Source organism: Chiloscyllium plagiosum, unplaced genomic scaffold, assembly GCF_037043375.1.
Source record: "Chiloscyllium plagiosum isolate Xiang-an unplaced genomic scaffold, Cpla_swu_hap1 HiC_scaffold_42, whole genome shotgun sequence".
NCBI lineage: Eukaryota > Metazoa > Chordata > Chondrichthyes > Orectolobiformes > Hemiscylliidae > Chiloscyllium > Chiloscyllium plagiosum.
Genome location: NW_028270180.1, coordinates 8,334,248 through 8,359,448, shown reverse-complemented (window position 1 = coordinate 8,359,448; position 25,201 = coordinate 8,334,248). Strand labels below are relative to the sequence as shown.

Here is a 25,201-nt window from a genome sequence, read left to right as displayed (position 1 = left end):
AACCTTGGGCGACTATCTATGTGGAATTTGAAAATTCTCTTTTTGTCTGCGTGGGTTTCCTTCAGGTAGTCCAGTTTCATCCCACAGTCCAAAGGTGAGCAGGTTAGGGTGGATAGGCCATGGGAAATTGCCCCATAGTGTCCAAGGGACGTGCAGGCTAGGGTGGATTTGCCATGGGGTGGGTCTGGGTCGGATGGCTTTCAGAGGCATTGAGTGGAGTCAATGAGCCCAATAGCCTGCTTCCACACTGTAAGGGATTCTATTCTAAGAGAACATGCAGCTCCAAGATATACTTCATTATGAGACCAACACCATAGGACAAGAACCAAATCGCCTCCAGGCTCTGAACAGATATCTTTGAGTTACCTTAATAAGGTGACATATTGTCAGAGAATGTAACATCAACGTATTCAGCTACAACTAATAAATATTGCTTCCTCTTAAGCAACAGTGAAAGACTGCTGTACACATGCCATATCCTGTTCTCATCTCCACAACTGAAAAGCCTGATTCCACACATCTCGGGCTGCTCAAATATGCCCCAAATATCACCTCATTCAGGTGCAACAGTTCCTCAGCCTCTCTCAGTGACTTTTTATTCCAAAATGCCTCAAGTATCCAGGATCCTTCTAATGTCCAGACCTTGCATTTACGGTGTATCCTAATGGAGGAAACGTTGGAGGAATGTTAACACAATGTTACCAGGCAAGGTTTGGCAGCAGACCACACAGGGAGGTTGCAGTTAAAAACAAGTGACTAAAAGTTTGGTCAATAAGGTCAATTTTAAGGGAAATCTTGAAGAAAGAGACAGTGGCACAGAGATCAAGTGCGAAAGAGAGAATGCTGCATTTTTTTGTTTACTGCAGACGTACCACTCAAAGGTTGAGGATGGGTAAAACAATAACATAGGGATATGACTATGCTCATCTATTGGAACTGGCAGGCCATGCAGTCAATCTGACTTATTAGACTGTCAATGTGTTCAGCTTACAATGACATGGGACTGCACAACTCATCCTGTCACGTGCTGGAGAATCACAGGCATGGGGTTAATTTCCATATCCTTCAAGGTACACACAGATCACGTCAAAGGGCCAACTATCGAGCGATGAAAACCGAAAAAGCAGAAAGCAGAGATAACAGGCTGCAGAGGGCAGGAGGACAGTACAGAGATAGGGAGGGGAGGAGGAGGGTACAGAGATAGGGAGGGGAAGAGGAGAATACAAAGATAGGGAGGGGAGGAGGAGAGTACAGGGATAGGGAGGGGAGGAGGAGGAGAGTACTGAGATAGGGAGGGGAGGAGGAGAGTACAGAGATAGGGAGGGGAGGAGGAGAGTACAGGGATAGGGAGGGGAGGAGGAGAGCACAGGGATAGGGAGGGGAGGAGGAGAGTACTGAGATAGGGAGGGGAGGAGGAGGGTACAGGGATATGGAGGGGAGGGGGAGAGTACAGGGATAGGGAGGGGAGGAGGAGAGTACAGGGATAGAGAGGGGAGGAGGAGAGTACAGGGATAGGGAGGGGAGGAGGAGAGTACAGGGATATGGAGGGGAGGGGGAGAGTACAGGGATAGGGAGGGGAGGAGGAGAGTACAGGGATAGAGAGGGGAGGAGGAGAGTACAGGGATAGAGAGGGGAGGAGGAGGGTACAGGGATAGGGAGGGGAGGAGGAGAGTACAGGGATAGAGAGGGGAGGAGGAGAGTACAGGGATAGAGAGGGGAGGAGGAGAGTACAGGGATAGGGAGGGGAGGAGGAGAGTACAGAGATAGTTGGGGAGGAGGAGGGTACAGAGATAGGGAAGGCAGGAGGAAAGTACCGGGATAGGGAGGGGAGGAGGAGGGTACAGGGATAGGGAAGGCAGGAGGAAAGTACAGGGATAGGTAGGGGAGGAGGAGAGTACAGAAATAGTTGGGGAGGAGGAGAGTACAGAGATAGGGAAGGCAGGAGGAAAGTACCGGGATAGGGAGGGGAGGAGGAGGGTACAGGGATAGGGAGGGGAGGAGGAGGGTACAGGGATAGGGAGGGGAGGAGGAGGGTACAGGGATAGGGAGGGGAGGAGGAGGGTACAGGGATAGGGAGGGGAGGAGGAGGGTACAGGGATAGGGAGGGGAGGAGGAGGGTACAGGGATAGGGAGGGGAGGAGGAGGGTACAGGGATAGGGAGGGGAGGAGGAGGGTACAGAGACAGGGAGGGGAGGAGGAGAGTATAGAGATAGGGAGGGGAGGAGGAGGGTACAGGGATAGGGAGGGGAGGAGGAGGGTACAGGGATAGAGAGGGGAGGAGGAGGGTACAGGGATAGGGAGGGGAGGAGGAGAGTACAGAGATGGGGAGGGGAGGAGGAGGGTACAGGGATAGGGAGGGGAGGAGGAGGGTACAGGGATAGGGAGGGGAGGAGGAGAGTACAGAGATCGGGAGGGGAGGAGGAGAGTACAGAGATGGGGAGGGGAGGAGGAGGGTACAGGGATAGGGAAGGCAGGCGGAAAGTACAGGGATAGGGAGGGGAGGAGGAGAGTACAGGGATAGGGATGGGAGGAGGATGGTACAGAGATCGGGAGGGGAGGAGGAGAGTACAGGGATAGGGAGGGGAGGACCAGTGGCTTTCCCCCCCTCGAGTATTTACACTGAGACTGATAGTAAGTATTCAAATGTCTCAGGGAATGAAGGGTAGAGGTGAGAATGTGAAGCTGAGGCAGAGGATGAGGTGTGATTGGATCGAATGTTGGGTCAGGCTCAGTGGGCTGAACAATCTCCCAGAGTTCGTACTGAGTTTGCTCTGACAGACAGCTCCAGAATACTGACTGCCACACTGTGCCCGACATGCTAAGAAAGTGTCAGATGCTGAGGGGGAGACGTGGAGATAGCAGCCTTATCTCGACGAATGAGCTAAAGGGATGATGATCTTAATGTCCTTACGGCTTCTGTCTTGCCATTGAGTCATCGCTTTGCCGGAAGGATAGCTATTTCTGTCTCATCATGTTAAATTCAATGATCTCATTTCTGCTTTCAATCAAAAAACGGAAGTGAATCCTTCAGGTTGTGAACCCAATCCCATTCCTTCTCTTTCTTTTGCTTTACTTGTTGCATTCTCTGTCACCATGTCCTCTTTCCCCTTCCTCCACTCCAGTCTGACCATTTATTCTTTTGCAGTCTGGTAGTTAGACACTAAGTTGTTCTGCCAATTGAGACAAGACAGTCCTTCCTGGTAACCTCAGCCAGTGGAAATTGAACCCACAGCATTGTCATCATTTTTTAATGCAAGCCAGCTGTCCCACCAGCTGAGGTAGCCAATCCCCATTGTCACATTCCAATCACTTAATCCGCACTATCAATCCCTTTCTCCCCCAGCACTCCACCCCCTGCACTGTTGCATAAATGCTGTCCCCTTCCACACTTCACATCAACTCCGATGAAGAGTCATCTGGACTTGGACCATTAGCTTGCTCTCTGTCCACAGATGCTGTCTGACCAACTGTGATCCCCAGCGTTGGTTGCTTTCAGAACAGATTCCAGCATCTGCAGTAATCTGCTCCTGTCAAACTATACAGATCGCATTTACCTGTACTTGGTCCATAGCCCACTATGTCCTGGCATTTTAAGTGCTCGTCCAAATCATACCATGTGTTTTTTTTAACATTCTCCTGAGACGGTGAGCAGGTCCTTGGTTGAAAGCTTATCCTGGATTACAAGAGGAATTGAGTGTAAAAGGAAGGACATAAAGCTTCAGTTAGCCAGGGCAATGGTTTCCAGTAGCGTGTCATGGGAATGGCCGAATGGTGCCGTGAAATTTGATACTAGGTTAATGAAAATCAATGTAAAACAAACATTGTTTCATATTAAACAATATTCAATAGTTTAAGTTGCCATTGTCCTGCTCTCCCAACAGGGAGAGATGCCAGGTAGGTGTTTAATCTGAGGATCACCACACCTCAGGAAAGATTGAGAAGGGGCAGTCCTTCCTGGTAACCCCAGCCAGTAGAAACTGGACCCACACACCATTGGCATAACTTTTCATTGCAAACCAGCTGCCCCCTCAGCTGAGGTAGCCAATCCCCATTTGATAGTTATGCCACCAGTGTCGCCAACGTGAACACAAGACATGATGCTTAGAAGCAATCGATTCAGCTGAAAAAAGTGGGAATGCTATGGAACTGTTTGTCTTATTGAATGTGCCATATTACTGTCAGGGTTGGAACCATTTATACAGATGCATTGGTGAGAGACTGGGGCTATTTTCCTTGGAGCAATAGAGGCTGAGGGGTGACCTTATAGAGGTTTGTGAAATTATAAGGGGCATGGATGGGGTAAATAGACAAGGTCTTTGCCCTGGATGGGGGAATCCAGAACTAGAGGGCATAAGTTTAATGTGAGAGGGATAATTCTTTCACACAGAGGGTGGTACGTGTATGGGATGAGCTGCCAGAGGAAGTGGTGGTGGCTAGTACAATTACAACATTTAAAAGGCATCTGGATGGGTACATAAATAGGGAGGGTTTAGAGGGATATGGGCCAAATGTTGGCAAATGGGATGAAATTAATTTAGGATATCTGGTCAGCATGGACAAGTTGGACAGTAGGGTCTGTTTCAGTGCTGTACATCTCTATGATCACATCTTGAATACAGTGTGCAAGTTTTGATCTCCTTATTTAGGGTCAGTTAGTTCAGTCGGCTGGACAGCTGATTTGTGATGTAGAGTGGTACCAACATCATGGGTTCAATTCCAGTATCTGCGAATGTTACCATGAAGATCCAACCTTGTCAAGCCCTACCCTCACCTAAGGTGTGGTGACCCTCAGGTTAAACCATCACAAGTTGAGTCTCTCTCTAATGAGAGAGCAGTCCTCTGGGCCGATGGTAATTTGATCTATTTGAGAAAGGATGTAAACACAGTTGAGAGGAGGTTTCTTGGATTGATCCCTGGATTGAGTAGATTGTCTTATGAGGTAGACTGGACTTGTTTTCACTGGAGTCTAGCAGGGCGAGGGGTGATTGAATGGAAGTTCTTAAGATTCTGAATGGTGACTGAATTGAAGTTTTTAAGATCCTGAATTGTCTTAACAAGCTGGACATGAAAAGGGTGTTTCTTCTTGTGCGTATTACAGGACATTGTTTTCAAATTAGGGGTCACCCTTTTAGGACAGACATGAGAGAGCATTTTTCTCTGAAAAGTTGTGTGACTTTGGAACACTCTGCCTCAGGAGGCAATGGGGGCAGAGAGTCGAGAGTGTGGTGCTGGAAGAACCCAGCAGGTCAGGCAGCATCTGAGGAGCAGGAGAATCAAAGTTTCAGGCAAAAAGACCTTCATCAGGCTTTTGCCTGAAACTTCGATTCTCCTGCTCCTTGGATACTGCCTGACCTACTGTGCTTTTCCAGCACCACACTCTTGACTCTAATCTCCAGCATCTGCAGTCCTCACTTTTGCCTAAGTGAGGACTGCAGAGAGTCAATGAATATTATTAAAGTCTATGGACAAATTCTTGTGAGGCAGAATAATCAAAGATTATCTCACAGATGGATAAGAAAATGGAACTCAAACAGAGCTTATTGATTGTTAGAGCAGGATTGAAGGGCCGAATGGTCTAGTCCTACTCCTAATTCATATGTTGGTGTGCATTTTTCAAGACATAGCACTGCTGACAATGTAGCACTCCCTCAGCGTTGCACTGGATTTTCAAAATGGACACTGATGCTCTTGTCAAGTAACGGTGCTCAGTTGGCTGGGGATGACTGGTTTGTGATGCCAACAGTGTGGGTTCAATTCCTGCATTAGCTAAGGTTACCATGACTCTCCTTCACAACACTGGCCAGTGGCTACTCTCTTGAATTTGTGGGATATTATTCGTGTCTTCCACCGTGAAGACTGACGCAAAGTACTTATTCAGTTCATCCACTATTTCTTTGTTCCCCAATATTGCTTCTCCAGCCTCATTTTTCAGTGGCCCAATGTCCACTTTTGCCTCTCTTTTGCCTTTTATATAAATGAAGAAACTCTTGCTATCTTTTATATATTACTGGCTAACTTACCCTCATATTTAAACTTCTCCCTCCTTATTTCTTTTCTTGTTGTCCTCCGTTAGTCATTGTAAGCCTCCCAATCCTCTGGCTTCCCACTGTCCTTTGCCACATTATATGTTTTCTCTTTTGTTTTTATGCTATCCCTGACTTCCCTTGTCAGCTACGGTTACCTCATCCTCCCTCTAGTGTGCTTCTTCTTCAATGGGATGAATTTTTGCTGTGTCTCCTGATTACTCCCAGAAATTCCTGCCATTGCTGTTCCACAGTCTTTCCTGCTAAACTCCTATCCCAGTCAATTCTACCTAGCTCCTCCTTAATGCCTTTCTTCAGCTGTAATACCATTACATCTGATCCTACCTTCGCCCTCTCAAGCTACAGAGTAAATTCAATCATATTATGATCACTACCTCCTTCACCATCTTGCCATCTTGCAGACATCCCACAAATTCCCTTTCTTGTGATCCACTGCTAACCTGGTTTTCCCAGTCCACCTGCATATTGAAATCCCCCATGATCTCTGTAACCTTGCCTTTCTTACACGCCTTTTCTATCTCTCAGTGTATCTTATGTCTCAAATCCTGACTTCTGTTTGGCGGCCTGTAGATAACCCCCACTATGGTTTTTTTTTACCTTTGCAGTTTCTCAACTCTACCCACACAGATTCTACATCATCTGACCCTAACATTGTTTATTGCTTTTGAATTAATTTCATTTCTTACAAATAAAACAACCCCACTCTCTCTGCCCACTTGCCTCTATCTTTTTGAGAGGATGTATATCTTTGGATATTTAGCTCCCAGTCCTGATCCCCTTGCAGCCACCGTGATGCCCACCGCATCATACCCGCCAATTTCGACCTGCGTCACAATCTCATTTACCTTATTTCGTGTACAGAGGAACCTCGATTATCCAGCATTCAATTATACGAATATCGGATTATCTGGCAAGGTTGCAAGATCCCGAAGCTCAGCTAAACTATGCTCTCCAGTATTTGTTTATCTGGAATTTGATTAACTGAACAAAATACTCCCTCCCATGTCCTTCAGATAATTGAGGCTCCACTGTACTCCACGAATTCAGGTACACCTTCAGTCCTGTATTGACCGTTCCTTTTCTTATTGTCATTCATTTATCCAATGAGCTTGAAGTTTGATTCTGAACCCTGACATCTGAGAAGCCTAGTGAGTGTGCACGTAGATTTCAGTTCTGTGTGAATTTCCTGCCTGCTTTTAACCCTTTCTTTACCATTGTATGAATTGTACAGGCAAAAGTGAGGACTGCAGATGCTGGAGATCAGCGTCTAGATTAGAGTGGTGCTAGAAAATCACAACAGGTCAGGAAGCATCCGAAGAGCAGGAAAATCAACGTTTTGGGAAAAAGGCCTTCATCAGGAATGAAGGCAGGGAGCCTCCGGGGTGGAGAGATAAATGGGAGGGGTGGGGCTGAGGAGAAGATAGCCAAAAGTACAATAGGTGGATGGAGGTGGGAATGGAGGTGATAGGTCAGAGAGGAGGGTGGAGCGGATAGGTGGGAAGGGAGATAGGCCGGTAGGACACGTCATGAGGACGGTGCTGAGCTGGAAGGTTGGAACTGTGGTAGGGTGGGGGGAGGGGAAATCAGGAAACTGGTGAAGTCCACATTGATGCCCTGGGGTTGAAGTGTTCCGAGGCAGAAGATGAATTGTATGTCTACTTTAACCAATAAAGTTGATCGTTCGCTGATACAGAATTGACTTCCTCTTTGAGCTGAGCCAACGACTGTTGTGGAGGGCAACATCAACTTCGCCCCTGGTCTGGGGGGGGTGGAAATCCTTAGGTTGAACCCCCCACCAGTTGTTTCTCTATAATGACAAAAATCACACCACATCAGGTTATCATCCAACAGGTTTATTTGAAAACTCTAGCTTTCATCGACAGCGTTCCAAAAGCCAGTGATTTCAAACAATCCCGTTGGGCTCTAACCTGGTGCCATGTGATTTTTGACCTTGTCCAACCTAATCCAACACCAGCTCCTCCACATCATCTCCATAATGAGAGGGCAGCGCTATGCTCTGGTAAGACTTGAATCAAAGGCAACCCGAATTCTCGACATTAAATATCAGAGGGACAGTTTACAATTCCAAGCGTACTCCCCACCCCATACACTGCGCTGGTCAGGAAACCAATTTCTTAATCTTTACCAATCCTGCGACAGCTCCACTAAAACAAAAGCTAAACAAGTAGCAATTGTTCACTTCTTTTAAATGCATTCAAAGCATATTACAAGCATAATCCTGAGTGAGTTACACCACGCCTAAGGCTGGATAATAGGATTTAAAAAGGGAGCATTCAAGTGTGGCATTGTGGATACAGAATGCGGTGTAGGATGGGATTATATTCTAAATGAGTTCAGTTCACAAATTAATGATGCAGCAAGGACTGCAAATTCCAGTAAGGAGATTGGATTGGAGTCTTGCCAATTAATTTTATTTTAATGTTTAAAATATCTGTAACCTAACTCCAAGAAAAAATTATCTTTCTCATGAAAGATCGCCTGTCCGAATTCACAAAAGGTGACCAGTAAAAGTGCCAAGAAATCGAAGTTCTCCCGAAGCCAGAAGCATTTCTCACACTCTATGAGAAAATGGCACACATGTTTTCAGACTTCACATCCCCACTCTTAAACTCAGTATTTTTGCCTCCTGAATTTATTTTCCTTCAGTGATGGAAGTGGTGGAACATTGTAGTTATGCCAAAGGCTGATGTTATGACAAGTTGTGACAGTATACTTTCCTGCCTTTGCATGTTCTAAGGCTATTCCATAACTCCATTCAAATGCTGGGGAAGATTATACTGCCTTCCGGAGCAACGACAGAAAGAAAAAAAATTAGAAGAAGGAGACAGAGAGAAAAGGAAACGGATGGAGGACAGAGAGAGAGAGGGAGAGAATGAAAGAGAAGAGGAAGAAAATGAGAAAAGACAGGAGCAAAGGGAAGGAGAGAAGAAAAGTGAGGGTGGAAAGGCCACAGGAGGGAGAGAAGGAATGTTTAAAAGGTGACGAACAGAGACATAGAATGGAGAGGAGAAAAGAGGGAGAGAAAGGATAACTAATGGCTTAGAATGAGGGAAAGGAGTGAAATGGGTGCTAGAGGGGAGAGTGGGTGTTGAAGGCAAGGACAGAACCGGTGAGTGAGTAGCAACAGTTTAACAAAAAGGGGAGGGCCGCAAGACAGAAGGCCACATGACAGGAGACAGCGTGGTGGGGAGGTTAGTGGAATGAGAGTGCAGAAATGAACCCAGTGCAATACTGGCTTGCTGAAGTAAGGTGTTTATGAAAAGCTGGAGTAATGTCCGTCAGTACTTGCAGGAGGGTCGTTTCCAAGCATCTAGGGGAGCAGATTCCCACGAAAGCAAAGCGAACTGACAGAAATGTGAGCAGTCTTTGGGGCAATCCATGACTGTGGCTCTTGGAGGAAATGTCAACAGTCAAGATATAGAATCCCTTGTGAGGTTTTAATGAGATTTGTTGGCCCACTGTGTAACTAACACCTGGAGGATCGCTGACAAATCCGTGAGATCTACCTCAATCGCATTTGATTCATTCTGTGTGACATTTGAACATAGCATGTCTGTTACCCTGTTTTGCCTCATGTTAAGTTTGGGATATAAATCATATAGAGTATTAGGGGAATGGGTCTGACCCTCCTTGGAGGGTCAGTGTGGACTGCTGGGCCGAAGGGCCTGTTTCCATATTCTAAGGAATTTATGATTCTAAGATATCCATCCTTGCACAGTCAATCTTTGGTGTTGATAAACCAGTCATATTCGTTTGAGTGAGATCTTTTGTAATAACTTCACTGTTCCTTGCTGACTATAAAATATTACTGAATCATAGAATACCACAGTGCAGAAAGAGGCCATTCAGCCCATTGAGTCTGCACCAACCTTTTGAAGAGCATCCCACCCAGCCCTGCCCCACAATTTCCCTGTAACCCCACATTTCCAATGGCTATCCCCCCTAGCATACACATCCCTGGATACTAGACACAATTTAGCATGGCCAATCCACCCCAATCTGTATATCTTAATTGACTTAATTGTCTCACTAATTAGTCAATCAATTTAACCTGCAATCTTCATTAATCAACCCAGTTGACTCATTTCTAAACCTCAACTTAATAAAGTCTGAGGCCTATATAGTAGGCCACATTGCAGCTCTGATTAAATTTAAATATCACTGTGCCTAGCAAAGACCCGAAAGAAATCAGTGCCCTTTCAATCATAACATCTACAATTAACAAATTACACGATTAGGAATATGTCTACATTCTATCAAAGATAGATTTGTTACGCTAGATTTGTTGACATGTTGCTAATTGTTTACAACACACTTGTAAAACATAGAATCTAGGATCAGGAGAAGGCCATTCAGCCCTTTGAGACTACTCCACCATTCAATATGATCATGACAAACCCTCTATTGCAGTTACGTGTTCCTGCTTTCTCCCAATACCCAGTGATGCCTTTAAAATCTAAAAATGTAAGGGATTGTTCAAAGTTTTGCTTCACTTGCTATTTATGGATCAAACAAAATCCTTTGGGAATCAAGAATTATGGGGAAAGGATAGGAAAGTGTCCAATCAGCCATGATCCTATAGAATGGTGGAGCAGACTCGAGGGGCCGAATGGCCTACTCCTGTCCCTGCTTTCTTATGGTCTACACTTGAGCTCAGGCAAACTTTCGACATGACTTCATTTGCTCAGGCCACAAACCCAGCACTGAGGTCTATTTTTTCCTCAGCGCAGGGTCGAATTTCACCTGGCTAGGAACCGGCCAAGTTCCGGAACATTCCACCGGCACGGTGAAGGCTGCTTTGGGCCAACTTCGGCTCACGTTCAGGTAGCAGTCCCTTCTGTTGACACTTTGTTCTCCCAAATGCGGCCAACTTCCTGTTGGCCACTTAATCTCACATAATCTAGACAGTGGGTCCCTTACTGTGAAGAAGCCACAATGCTTTCAACTACAGAGCTCGAATGACTTTTGAAGAACCGTTCTTTGATTCCCACTGCTGATACACGAGATAAATAATGGATATACTTGTCTAATCAAAGCCGTTTGAGAATGTGACCTTCCCATTTCACGCAGACAGTCCCTACCCTGCCTCTCTCACACACACACACACAACTATATATTTGATTATAATATCAAGGGTTATGAGGAGCTAAAGACAAACTTGGTTCAATTAAATTTCACTCGATAGTTGTTGGTAAGAGTTTCTCTCTTTCTTTGTTTATAAGCCGCCCCCGGGAGCAATGATTTGTAATGTTTTATAGCACCTGTTCAGGGGAGTGATGATTACATTCAGAAAAGGCCGCACTGTTGAAAGATTTATGAGAGTTTGTGCATTGTTAAAAATTCATGATCGGTGGCAGGCTGCATCAAAGCACTGATTTCATCAAATTCCAACCGGGGGCGGTTCTCAGTTTCCAAGACCAAACCTCCCAAATTAACTGAGCAAAGAGCTGCATTGGCATTTTCTTTAAATTGCAACTGCATTGAAAATATTGAAGTTATTCTGAAAACGGAGAGCACCAGCCAATATTAAATGATTCCCAATCGGAAAGGAAGACTTGCAATTGGACAGCATCTCCATGAATTACTTCAGTGTGCCAGGAATATGGGTGGCACAGTGGTTAGCACTGCTGCACCGGAGTCCCAGATTCGATTCCAGCCTCGGGAGACTGTCTCTGTGGAGTTTGCACATTCTCCCCATGTCTGCGGGAGTTTCCTCTGGGTGCTGCGGTTTCCTCCCACAATCCAAAGGTGTGCAGGTTAGGTGGATTGGCCGTGCTAAATTGCCCGTAGTGTTCAGATTAAGAGCACTAGACTTGGGTCTGGGTGGGATACTCTTCGGAGGGTCGGTGTGGGCTTGTTGGGCCAAATGGCCTGTTTCCACACCGTAGGGATTCTAAGAATTGCTTGGAAATCCCAAAGGAAGGAAAAGATGGCAGCCATTTTGCACAGAGAGGGATCCCACTCAGCCCCCATTCCTCCCCCTACTGACTGGTCAGCTTTTTGGTGTGCTGGAAGGAATGCTTCAGAGAACCACAAACAAGATATTGTATGTATGTTTGAAACTGTGGAATAGACGGAATGAGCACCAGTCTGACACTGCACTGTAAGACAAAAGGGCATCACTGACAGTGCGGTACAGCAAGATCCCACAAAGGACAAGGCAATCATGATGGATAGTCCATTCCAGTGATTGTCAGGCATGTCAAGATCATGCCAGGACACCACTCGTTTCCGAATTAGTTTCCATTTGGAATCTTTAACATCCTTCTGAAAAGACAAACAGGAACCTTGGTTGCAGCAGCTCACCAAACCTCGGGCACCCCAAACAAGACAGCACTCCCTCACTACAGCAGGAAGCTGCCTATTATTCTAGTCACTACATTATTTTTCTCAGGGAGGGAACACCCTGTGGCCTTCCAGTAAGAACTGCAAGATCCTTATGGAGAATGTTTCTTCTTTGTGGAGCTAGTGTTAATTTTAGTCATATTGTTATGATTTACAAGTGTAGGGCATTTGTTAATCAAGTCTGGAGCATCGGAGACTGAGGGGTGACCTGATAGAGATTTGTAAAATCATGAAGGGCATGGACAGGGTAAATAGACAAGGTATTTTCCCTGGGGTGGGGGAGTCCAGAACTAGGGGGCATAGGTTTAGGGTGAGAGGGGAAAGATATAAAAGAGACATAAGAGGCAACTTTTTCACACAGAGGGTGGTGCGTGTATGGAATGAGCTGCCAGAGGAAGTGGTGGAGGCTGGTACAACGACAACATTTAAGAGGCATTTGGATGGATATATGAATAGGAAGGGTTTGGAGGGATATGGGCCGGGTGCTGGCAGGTGGGACTAGATTGGATTGGGATATCTGGTCGGCATGGACGGGTTGGACCGAAGGGTCTGTTTCCATGTTGTACATCTCTATGACTCTAAGTCCCTAGGGCAATTATAAAGAGGGACTTCCCAGTTTGGAGAGGAAGGGCATGTCAGAAGGGCTCACCGTAGACAGGTTGGCTCCAAGGCCTGACTAAGGTGTCAATAAGCAGGCGTAGGCCATCAAGAGGATCAGAGTATCAGACGGCCCAGCTCTCTGCTGTGGTCACACTAGAGCTCAGATATGTAAAGAGTCCAGTGGTCAGCTTCAGGTTGCAAGGGCTGGTGTCCATTGCCACCCCAATTTGATGAGCTTCCTTTGAATCTTTCACACCTGCTACAGAGCCACTTTTAAGAGATGTCACATTTTTGATTCGGTTTAATTATAAGGATTTTTTTTAGATTAGATTAGATTACTTACAGTGTGGAAACAGGCCCTTCAGCCCAACAAGTCCACACCGACCCTCCGAAGAGCAACCCACCCAGGCCCATTCTCCTACATTTACCCCTTCACTTAACACTACAGGCAATTTAGCATGGTCAATCACCTAACCTGCACATTTTTGGTCTGTGGGAGGAAACCGGAGCACCCAGAGGAAGCCCACGCAGGCACGGGGAGAATGTGCAAACTCCACACAGGCAGTTGCCTGAGACAGGAATTGAACTCGGGTCTCTGGCGCTGTGAGGCAGCAGTGCTAACCACTGTGCCACATATAAAGAGAGATGAGGAGAAAGTGAGGACTGCAGATGCTGGAGATCAGAGCTGAAAATGTGTTGCTGGAAAAACGCAGCAGGTCAGGCAGCATCCAAGGAACAGAAGAAGGGCTTATGCCCATAAAGAGAGATGAAGCAAGCATGATACATGGTCAGTGTGACCAGCTGTCATGTGAAAGATTGGGGTTCAGTTCCTTGACCGGGAGAAATTGACATCTGCTGGGTTACCCATCATAGACGGGGCCAGTTTTTACTCCTTTAAAGGCAAGTTCCTCCGTTAATTTGATTAACTGTCATTAATTAGATTTTTCAAAGACAATCAAAAGATTACAAAGACACAGGCACCACCAGTATAGATTAGGACTCTTTGTAGTGCAGTGATAGCAGCTGTGATAGTGATAGTGACTGGGAGACCTGGATTCAAATCCCACCAGCTCCCGAAGTGTGTGCAATAACACTCTGAACAGGTTGGTTATGAATATAGGTTACATGTTTAAAAAGAAAAATTAGATTAGGACTGTGTAAAGAAGTTCTTGTGGTGCAATGGGAATGTCCCTACCTTTGAGCCACGAGACCCAGTTTAAAGTCACCCCTGTAACATTTCTGAACAGGCTGACTATAAAATAGGTTTAAAAAAATAGATTAGGATTGTTCAGTTTTGAATCAGCTGCCCAAACGTTTACTGGTGGTTAAAACAACAAAAAAAAAGGTCCTGGTGATTGGATGGTGGGAAAGACAATCAGACCTGAGTGATAACACTTGCAGATCAATAAAAAAATAGATTTGGACTCTTGCAGCACAGTGGTAGTGTCCCTATCTCTGAGATAGGATGCCCAGGTTCAAGTCCCATCTGCTCCAAAGGTGTGTCATAACACCTCTGAGCAAGTTATAAAATCAAAGAGGCGTACAGCATGGAAACAGACCGTACAGTCCAACTCGTCCATGCCAACCAGCTAACCTAATCTAGTCCCGTTTGCTAGCACTTGGCCTATATTCCTCGAAACCCTTCCTATTCATATATCCATCCTGATGCCTTTTAAATGTTGTAATTATACACCTCCACCACTTCCTCTGGCAGCTCATTCCATAATTTGATTGGAAAATATCAATAATGTTGTACATCTGTCAGCCAGCCTATCATCGAGAAGAGTATTAATGCCCTGCCTCTATACCCCATCACTGCTTTAGGAGTGAATTAATACCCTCAGCTATTCCCAAATTTCCTTATTGATACCCCTGCCCCAGGATAATTCCCCCCATGAGTGTCCACTTTAATCACTGAGGACAATGGGTGGGTCCTCAGTTTAATATCACATTACAACAACAACTCGGGTTTTTATGGTGGGATGGAAGATTGTGAGGGATATCAGAGAAAGACTGGCACTTAGCCATATGAGCAGACACTCAGCAAAATGATCAATCAAAAAACTATTTGCTGAAGAGGGTCTGGAGGAGGAAAGAGAGAGAGTGGGAAAAAAGGCGAGGTGAGAGAGAAGAGAAAGAGAGAGGGAGAAGGAGAGAGAAAGTGACAGAGAGAGGGACGAGAAAAAGAGAGAGGGAGATATAGAGAAATATAGAGAAGGGATGAGAGAAACAGGCAGACAGAGATAGGGAGAGAGAGAGGTTGAAGAGAGAGAGACAGAGAAAGAGACAGAGACGGGGGTGAAAAGAGAGAGAAGGAGAGATAGCAGGGGGGAGGTAAGATTGGTGACTCCTGAGCTAGGGCTCGGAAGCTGAAGACAAGGGTGTTGACTGTGGGGTTAATATTGGGGATAAAAAAGAGACAGAGGACACCCAGGACTAACTTGTGGGTCCATGTGGTGAGCAACATTTTGGGTCTTGCCCCACTCTCCCAATGTTCATCAATAAGATCGAAATGCTGCAAATCCCAGACGTTGACTTAATCACCAGTAATCAACCTTCTGTTTTACTCAATCAAGATGGATGGTGCAGGAAATCCTTTTGTGTTGCAGTTTAATGAAAGTTAATGCAAGTTAATGCAGGCTAACTCGATGCATAAATCCTCATGTCACTGACACTCTCCAGAAATGTTCAGAGCTCCCAGCCATGTTAATAACACTGAGGCCAATACCATCTGACCCATCCAATACCACAATACCAAGCTGTGATAAAGTAATTGTATATTAATGCGGATGTCTGATTTATGAATGGGGAGAAACAGGCTGCATTTTGTAATAGTTTATCAGCTTATTGACTGCTTTCCCATGTGGAAATCAGAGGCAACTTTCAATGCTACAGTAACTTCAACACAAAGGACTTGTTTTAGAATATGCACACACCACCCTGATGCAGCTCTTCAAAGTTCAAAGGGAACTTAGGCCCCACAGATACCTTCAAGAAGCTTGCTCATGATGTCATCACCATATCATCGCATGTATAGAGGTTTTGGCAGGGCCGTTAGTGGCACAGTGGTAGCGTCCCCACCTCTGAGCTAGCAGGAAGTCACAAGTCACATGACACCAGGTTACAGCCCAACAGGTTTATTTGAAATCATAATCCTTCACAGTACTCCAAACACTTGTGAATTCAAATAACAAATCAGGGCCTGACTTATACAGTTAATGGTAAGGTCTTTGGGAGTGTTGCCGATCAAACAGACTATGGAGTGCAGGTTCATTGTTCCTTGAAAATGGAGTCCCAGGTAAATAGGATAGTGAGGAAGGTGTTTGGTACACTCGCCTTTACTGATCAGTGCATTGAGTATAGGGAGTTAGGAGTTCATGTTGTGGCTGTACAGGACATAGGTTAGGCCATTACTGGAATACTGTGTGCAATTCTGGTCTCCCTGCTTATAGGAAAGATGGTCTGAAACTTGAAAGGATTAAGAAAAGATTTACAGGATGTTGCCAGGGTTGGAGGATTTGAGTTATCGGGAGAGGCTGAATACGCTAGGGCCATTTTCCCTGGAGTGTCGGATGCTGAGGTGTGACCTTATGGAGGTTTATAAAATCATGAGGGGCGTGGATAGGATAAATAGACAAAGTCTTTTCCCTGGAGTGGGTGAATCCAAAACTAGAGGGGATAGGTTTAAAATGAGAGGAGAAAGGTTTAATTTGGACCTAAGAGGAATTTCATGCTGAGGGTAGTGTGTGTATGAAATGAGCTGCCCGAGGAAGTGGTGGAGGCTGGTACAATTACAATATTTAAAAGGCATCTGGATGGGTATATGAATAGGAAGTGTTTAGAGGATATGGGCCAAATGGGATTAGATTAATTTAGGATATCTGGTTGGCATGGACCAGTCAGACCGAAGGGTTTGTTTCTATGCTGTAAAAATTCTATGACACTATGATTCTAAACCTGTTGGATTATAACATAGTGTCATGTGACTTCTGACCTTGTCCACCCCAGTCCAACATCTCCACATCCAGGTTTGGAGGCCTGGGTTCAAGAACCACCTGCTCCAGAGGTGTGTCATACCATTCCTGATTAAAAATATCTGTAAAAGACTCAATCTCCAATTTAATCAAGCTTCTTGCAGCATGACACACTGAGGGAAACTTAGTTCACTTTGTAATTTTGTATCAGTGCACACAGCAGGACAATTGTAATGTATGTTGTTACCTGAAGCTGCGATAAAGGAATAGGGTAGGGGTTGGGTCTGGGTGGGATACCCTTCATAGAGATCAGCGTGGAACCGATGGGCTGAATGGTCTGCTCCCACACTGTAGGGATTCTATCATTCTATGAAATGTGTATCTTATCTGTGTTACCTGACCCACACCTCGGTCCTGTGTAACATCTCAAGTTACATCTTGGGCAGTGGATACATGGGAACACCATCATTGACAGGTTCCCCTCCAGGCCCCTTACCATCCTGACTTAGAAATATACTGCTATTCCTTCGCTGTCGCTGGGTCACAACCGTGGAACTCCCTCTCTACAGACATTGTGGGTCTACCTGCAGTATACAGCCTGCAGCGGTTCAAGAAGGCAGCTCACCCCCACCTTCTCTAGGGGGCAAACAGGGATAGGCAATAAATCCTGTGCCCAGCCAGTGACACCCACATCCCACGAGTCAAGAAAAGAATAATCACACGATAAGTTTTCAAGATATTAACAGGAAAAGTCAAAAATATTAACTATTTCCACTGATAGTCCATTCAAGAATAAGAGGGCACAGTTTAAAAATGAGGGGATGAAGGGCATCATTGATGAGGCCTGAAGACCATCTGTAATCACCAATGGGTCAGGAGTCACATGTAAGCCAGACCAGGTAACAATGGCTTATTTCCTTCCTAAAGGATATTTTTGGAACCTATGGGCTTTTATAGCAAAATTGATGATAATATCATAATCACTGTAAGCAACCACATACTTTAATTTCCTCCTAGCCCATAATATGGTTAATGGAATTTGGATTGCTATATAGTTAAAAATACCAGGAAAAAAATGTGCAAGTAGAGGACCTACTGCAAGGTGTAGTGTTCACTTTAGCTTCACAAAATCGGTTTAGATTTTGGAGCAATGAGGTGGCTATTTTACAACAGCGGTGTCAGGCGTCTTTGAGTTTAGGAAAGACTGTCTAACAATCACCTTTGGATTGATCCAGCAGCTAGTTTGTTACAGACCTGCAATTGCAGAGCCCTCAGAGATATCTAGAAGCAAAAAGAAACATTTCCCATCATCTTTCTCTCCCAGTGAAGAATACAGAATGTGGGACTCTGAGAAGAAAGAGTCCAAACAAAAAAATAAGACCTAGGTCTAGCCGATCAGCTACTAAATCGAAGTTCGACCATTGCTTTGCAGATCACATCACGTTGCATTCATTTTAAAAAGTCAAAAGAACTGTCAGAAACAACTCATTCCACCCTTGTGGCCTGGACTCTTGAACTGTTGAATTCCCTGTCTATGTTTTTCTACCCACAACATTTGTGTTAAACCATCTGTTATTGTTTATATTACTTTGTAAATGAATGTGTGCTTGGGAGTTTAAATGGGTATAGCTTAAGTTGCATTGCAATAATGAGTAATTCATTTCTATCAACCAATTGGTAAAGAATAAGTTTGGTTACAATAAACCTATTAATGATGAAACCTGGTGTGAATTCTTTTTGTCCTGAGTAGCATACAAAACATTGGGGAAATCGATCACTTCCTGGTTTCATTGGGTAGTTACACATTCATGATGGCTTGTGGAATTGTGGGGCTCAATTACTGGTGCACTCTTCCCAACTTGGCAACGATATCACCTCACCGATGATGATCTCAGCTCACAGGAACAATGTAGTCTTTTCTCCAGTTACCTTCTACTTTTGTTTTAAGAAAGACTCAGAAACCACAACTCCGTAGATGTGCAGAGGGCGAGTGAGAGAGAAAGAGAAACATTTTTGACAACTTTTTTTGTCAGAAATACCCAAATCTTGTTTTGAGTTATTTATTACGAGTTCCCACTATTAACTTTCATGCAACTGCAATGCAAGTCAGGAATTTTGCTCAGAGAAATTCTGAAACAGCAGGATCTCCCTGAGGGAAGCAGTGAGTTCATCAATAACTTTAACCCTCCTACACAAAGGTCCATTCACCATTCTTCCATTATTCAACATGGCTTATGAGAGAAATTCATGCATTCTCTGTCACTCAGTCTGAAAACGCCAGAGCTCAGTACTCACGCTGTTGCGAAAGGTTGAGGCACTGAGCCATCACTGAGGGCTGGTATATCCGTCGCTCCATGCAGGATTATGCTAATACATTCCTTGCCAGGTCTTGAGACGTGCTCCTCATTCGCTGGGGAAGACAGCGTCACTTCAGTCTTTCCGAGTGGTGTTTCCAAGACCTGGGTCAGGGAGAACAGCATTAAACCCCCTTAGGAATTGAACACGCTACCCCCCCCCCCCCCCCACCCCTTGCCCTTCTCTCTCGCCTCCCCACTCCTCTCTCTCGCCCACCTCTCCCTCTCTCTCTCATCCCCTTTCTCTCTGTCTCTCTCGCTCTTGCCCTCGCTTTCTCTCAAAAACACACACACACACACCCCGCTCTCTCGCTCTCTCTCTCACCCTTCACTCCCATCCCAGCCATCACTGTTACTCGGTCATCATGGCACAGAAGGAGGTCCTCCATCGCCTCAAACCCATTCCAACTCTCTGCAGAGTCAAAAAACAGAAATTGCTGGAAAAGCTCAGCAGGACTGGCAGCACCTGTGGAGAGAAATCGGAATCAAGTTTCGGGTCAACAGACCCTTCCTCAGAACTGACTCTGCAGAGTCCAATTTCCTTTCAAAATTACTCATTGTCTCTGCTGCCTCCGTGGAGACAGCAAGTTCCATGTCATTCATTGCAGAAAAACAGCCTTCCTTAGGTTTCCCAGAATTTTAAATCTATGTTCCCCTAACTTTGCATTATCAGAACAGTTAGTTTTTGTCTATTTTATGTGTATCCATCATAATCCTGGACACCTCTGTCAGATCTAGCTCTGCAACCAATGTGTTCCAAGGAAAACAACCCCAGATCCTCCACAATAAGCTTTTAGGCCAATAGCCTGGGATAAAGCTAATATGAAGAAACTGCACAAACAGAAAAGTTACTGAAACAAAGGGAAGGTGCGCTGTTGGACCCTTCCCAGTCATATACTCATCCAAATGCCTTTTAAATGTTGTAATTGTACCAGCCTCCACCACTTCCTCTGGCAGCTCATTCCATACACACATCAAACTCTGGATGAAAACATTGCCCCATTAAGTTCCTTTTAAATCTTTCCCCTGTCACCTTAAACCTTTAGCTTTGGGCACCCCACCCTGGGGGAAAGACCTTGGCTATTTACCCTATCAATGCCTCTTGTGACTTTATAAACTTGCATAAGGTCACCCTTCAGCCTCCGACGCTCCCTATGGCTCAAACCTGCCAGACCTTTCAAGTTTAACAACATCCTTCTAATAGGAGAGAGACCGGAATTATTCCAAAAGCAGCCTAATCAACATCCTGTACAGCCGCAACATGACCTCCCAACCCCTACACTCAACGTCTCTGGGTTACTAGCTCAGTGACAATGCGACCAACTCCCCTTGGTACCTTCAATATCATAAGGTGCTTCACAGGACCATTTAGCAAAGAAAATTCAATACTTTAGCCACATAAGTAGAAGTCAGGTCAAAAAGCTTGATGAGAGATGTAGGCTTTAAGGAGCGTCTCAATCATGATAGAGAAGCTGAGAGATTTTGAGAAGGAATGGAAGAGCTCTGCTATAAAACAGCAAGGTTTCCCTCTCACTAGTGAAGAAAGGCAGAGAACAAACTCTGAGACCCTTTCCCAACTGGATTGCACGATTGCTCAACAGTTCTGTCTTTGATTATAAGAGTCTGGCAATCAATCTATGATCACTGCAACTGATTGGTTAGGTCTAGGTGTGAACACAGAGCAAAATAAACAAACTCGACAGAAGCTATTGGGGGCTGGGCTGTCATCATGGGGGCAGATAAATTTGTGATTGCAGAGATCTTTTAAGGCTCTTGTAACTAAACTTTGTTGCATATTTAGATATCTCTGCAATGCTCTGAGATACAAAAAATATACAATGCTACGCAGTGAAATGTTCAGACAGGAATGATTCATTCACATGGGAGCCTCCTGTCACAAAGCAGAGGAGCTTTTTCAGCACAGTGTCTAAGCTGACACTTCACTTCAGACCCAAGATCATTGGGTTTGGTCAGTGCCTAGGAACAGATCCCGAGTCTGGGAGAGAGCTGAATGCCATGCTCTTGGTACACAGAATAAAATAAGAACTGCCAATGCTGTAGATCTGAAACAAAGATAGAAACTCCTGGCGAAACTCAACTGTTCTGATGAAGAGTCACCAGCCTTGAAATGTGAACTCTGCTTTCTTCCCACAGACCTGCTGAGCTTTGCCAGTAATTTCTGTTTTTGTCTCTTATACTGAATGGCTATGAGCCATTTAGATACAGACCACTGATCTGTCAAGCACATCATCCACTCAAAACCACATTTGTTCCTAAAATTCATAACTTTCTGTTTAAATGCTAAACACAGCCGACTTCAGTGCTTTGATTATCCATTTATATAAAGAGCTTGTTGATGAATGCATTAAACCGCCTAGAGACAGTCTCAATTATGACTCAAATACTTAATAATAACCTTCATCTCCAGAAACATGTTGGTATTGAGTGAACATGCAGGAAAGCAAAATAATAATCCACATACACACACATAATTGGAGCCTCAAGGTCAGCTGCTTGCGGAGAGATTACTGAAAGCTCCAACTGCACAGACAGATGTGTGCCAGCAATCTGTGACCGAACCATGAGAAATTGCTGGAAACCTTGTTCCAATTAAATTGGTGACGGGGGATCAGTGGAGTCACGATGATGATGGCTTCAATATAGTTCTGTGCCAGTGAATGGTGGCCCCCGTTCTTCCAGAGGTTCAGCGGGCGGTGACTTCAATTAAATCTTAGTTTATGGATTCTGTTGTGGGATATGGGTATCTGCTCCTCATCCCCAAATGGAGTGGGTTGGCTCAGGCCATTTCAGAGGGCAGTTGTGAGTCAACCACATTGCTTGTGTGTTTGGAGTAATGGGTAGGCCAGGTATTAGTGAGCCCAATGGTTCTTTCACACAACAGCAAGACCAGATTGTGATCGGGATTTTGAGGGGGTGCTGGAAGCGGGATATGGAGATGGTGAGCAATAGGCAGGGAGGTTCCATCAAATATTCAGGGCCACATGATCGCATCTCCAACTTCTGATTGTCTAGAGGTAATGGAACAGGTCACGGAAACATAGAAATATAGAAAATAGACCATAAAACCATAAGACATGGGAGCAGAATTAGGCCATTCAGCCCATCAAGACTGCTCCAACATTCAGTCATGGCTGATAAGTTTCCCAACCCCATTCTCCTGCCTTCTCCCCATAATCCTTGATCCCCTTACCAATCAGGAATCCATCTCTGTCTTAAATACACCCAATGACTTGGCCTCCACAGCCCCCTGTGGCAATAAATTCCACAGATTAATCAAATGGAATAAAATGGCCTTTCAGCTCTTCAGGCATGCTCTGCTTTCCAACATGATTGTGGCTTACTCAGTTCCCCCATTCCCGTGTTCCCCCCACTGATCCCTTTAGCCTCAAGAAACAAACCTAACTCCCTCTTGAAAACATTCAACGTTTGAGTCTCGACTGCTTTCAGGGGCAGTGAATTCCACTCTGGGTAAAGAAATGTTTGCTCATCTCAGCCTTAAATGACCTACACTGTATCCTTAGACAGGTAAGGATTCCCAGGGTCACTGGAAACATCATTTCCTGTGTTTGCCGTGTCTAATCCTGTTGGAATTTTGTACATTCTTAGAAAAGAACTCTGTTTTCTCTGCCCTTGATGTTTCCAGAAATGGTCTTTCATTTTGTAATTTGTTTTCTCATCTCTCGCCAGAGATTGTATGGTTTTGAATGGGAGTGGGGAGTGGATAAAAGATGACACACTGGGGTGATAATTGGGTAGGACACGTTGGATGAACCAGAAAGACTTTCCCATTTAATGTTCCTGGAATATAGGTCTGCTCCATTCAATGGCCTCAACTCAACTTTTCTGACCAATCCCCACAACTCTCTAGTTCTCAAAGATGCCAACATTCTGTCTATCCCAACCTTAATGATATTTAATGATGGAGCATACTCTGAGGTGTAGAATTCACAGGATTGAGTGAAATTTCTCCTCACCTCAGTGCCAAATGATCAGCCACTTATCCTGAGACGGTGCCCCGCATTTTGAAAAAAACAGTAATAGTTTGCATTATTTAGTCCAACTTGTCTTGGATTCTTCCACATGGAGCTCCAATGTTTCCAGTATTAATCAGACTGCCAGATTCCACCCTGCCAAACACTTTCAGTTCACAATTCTTCTAAACTGTAAGGAACACAGACCCAATTTACTCAGCTTCCCATTCTAGGGATGAACCTAGTGAAGTTTCACTGCGCTGTGTCCTTCATTAAACATGGAGCCAATTAATGCAAACATTGCTCCCATGATCCCCTATTAGATCAGAAACCAGCCAAGATGGGAAACACTGGTGGGAAGCGAACTGAGCGCGTTTCTTTGCTCCAAAGAGTTACAAAATAGTGGCACAGGAATACCTTTACTGTTATAAATACAGCGAGGCCTGCTAATGTAGACATCTCAGTCAAGTAGCAAACATCAAGATTTATAATGAAAAATGGTTGGCACAGGAAGTGATTATGGTGGGTAAGGATTTGTAGATAGAACGTACAGACAAGCAAAATATAAATATAAGTGGCAATAAATAATATTTAAGTGAATAAGTAGATAACTATTATTTAGTGTCATTGTTCAAATATAATCATGACTCATAAAAATGTTAACACCAAGTGAATCAATGCTGTAACATTCCATTGTGCAACAACATCATGTTGAAATTGTTAATAATTTCAGCTTGATAATACCATAATGTAAATAATGCCAATAAACATAGAAACACTGAACTATTACAGTGCAGGTAAAGGCCATTCAATCCATCATGTCTGGACTAGCTCTCTAAGCATTCTGCCTTAATGCTAATCTCCTGTGGGGTAATGCCTTTTCCCCATTACCCCACACTTTATGTCTTTAAATAACCATCCAATGTTCCTGTTCAATACCTCAACTGACCCTACCTCCAGCACATTTCCAGGCAGTGTATTCCACACCTGAACCCCTCGCTCTGTAAAAGAGCATTTTCTCACTCGCATTTGCTACTTTTACAATGCATTTTTAAAACTGCACCCTCTGGCTCTCGATCCTTTTATGAGCGGGAATCAGTTTCTCCCCAACGACTCTGTCCAGACCCCTCATAGTTAGAAAAATCTCCCCTTTCCAAAAGCAGTCCCAACATCTCCACTCTAGCCTCAAAATTAAAGCTTCATTCTCGTAGACCTCTTCTGCATTCTCTCCAATACTTTCACATCCTTTCTGAAGTGGGGCACCCAGAACTGTACACAATACTCCAGCCTAGCTCTAGCCAGGATCTGAATGAGTAGGTCCAGTGACATTACCATTATGCCACCATCTCCTCTGGACTCACATTTCGAGATATCACATATAGAGCTGGCTCCTTCAACTAACTCATTTCCTTACACATTAACATCATGTCTCACTTCAGATCAATTTTGTTTCTGAGCTTGCTGACATTTACAGCTTCAAAAGGTTTACAGTTGGTTCTCCTCACACAGAATTTCAACAAACGGTGACTTAGGTCATCACCCTGGAGCCACAAAGAAACAATTACAGACAAAGGTGGAAGATTCATCAGCAGGAGGGTGTTCAAGCAAGACCAGAATAAAATGGGGTCATCTGGGGACTTCCAAGCCGAGCCGACTGAATAATTCAATGCAGCACAGAGCTTTCGTTGGAAGAAACCAAAAACTTCCAAAGGACGTTAAAAAAACACATGACCGTGTCACCCAAGGCATTGTATTTTGTTTGGAATGTAAACCAGTTTGACATTTTGTAATGCACAGAACAGAATCAGTAGTTAGAAGGGAGCTCTGTGGCCATAAAATGGTCCAAATGTCATTTTCTTGAGCATTCCACT

General features: G+C 44.6%; 1 protein-coding gene across 4 annotated transcripts in view; it reads right to left on the bottom strand.

Moving 5' to 3' along the window:
• ccdc33 (coiled-coil domain containing 33) overlaps window positions 1-25,201 on the bottom strand; it is a 275,655-nt gene that overhangs the window by 196,114 nt on the left and 54,340 nt on the right. For 3 of the 4 annotated variants that reach the window (XM_087981982.1, XM_043680294.2, XM_087981983.1), the window contains one exon: window positions 19,280-19,443. In XM_087981982.1, coding sequence (XP_087838108.1) covers window positions 19,280-19,443 — 164 coding nt within the window. Of the gene's footprint in view, window positions 1-10,808; window positions 10,826-19,279; window positions 19,444-25,201 lie in introns of those variants that run through there. The other variant, XM_087981984.1, reaches the window with a different exon arrangement.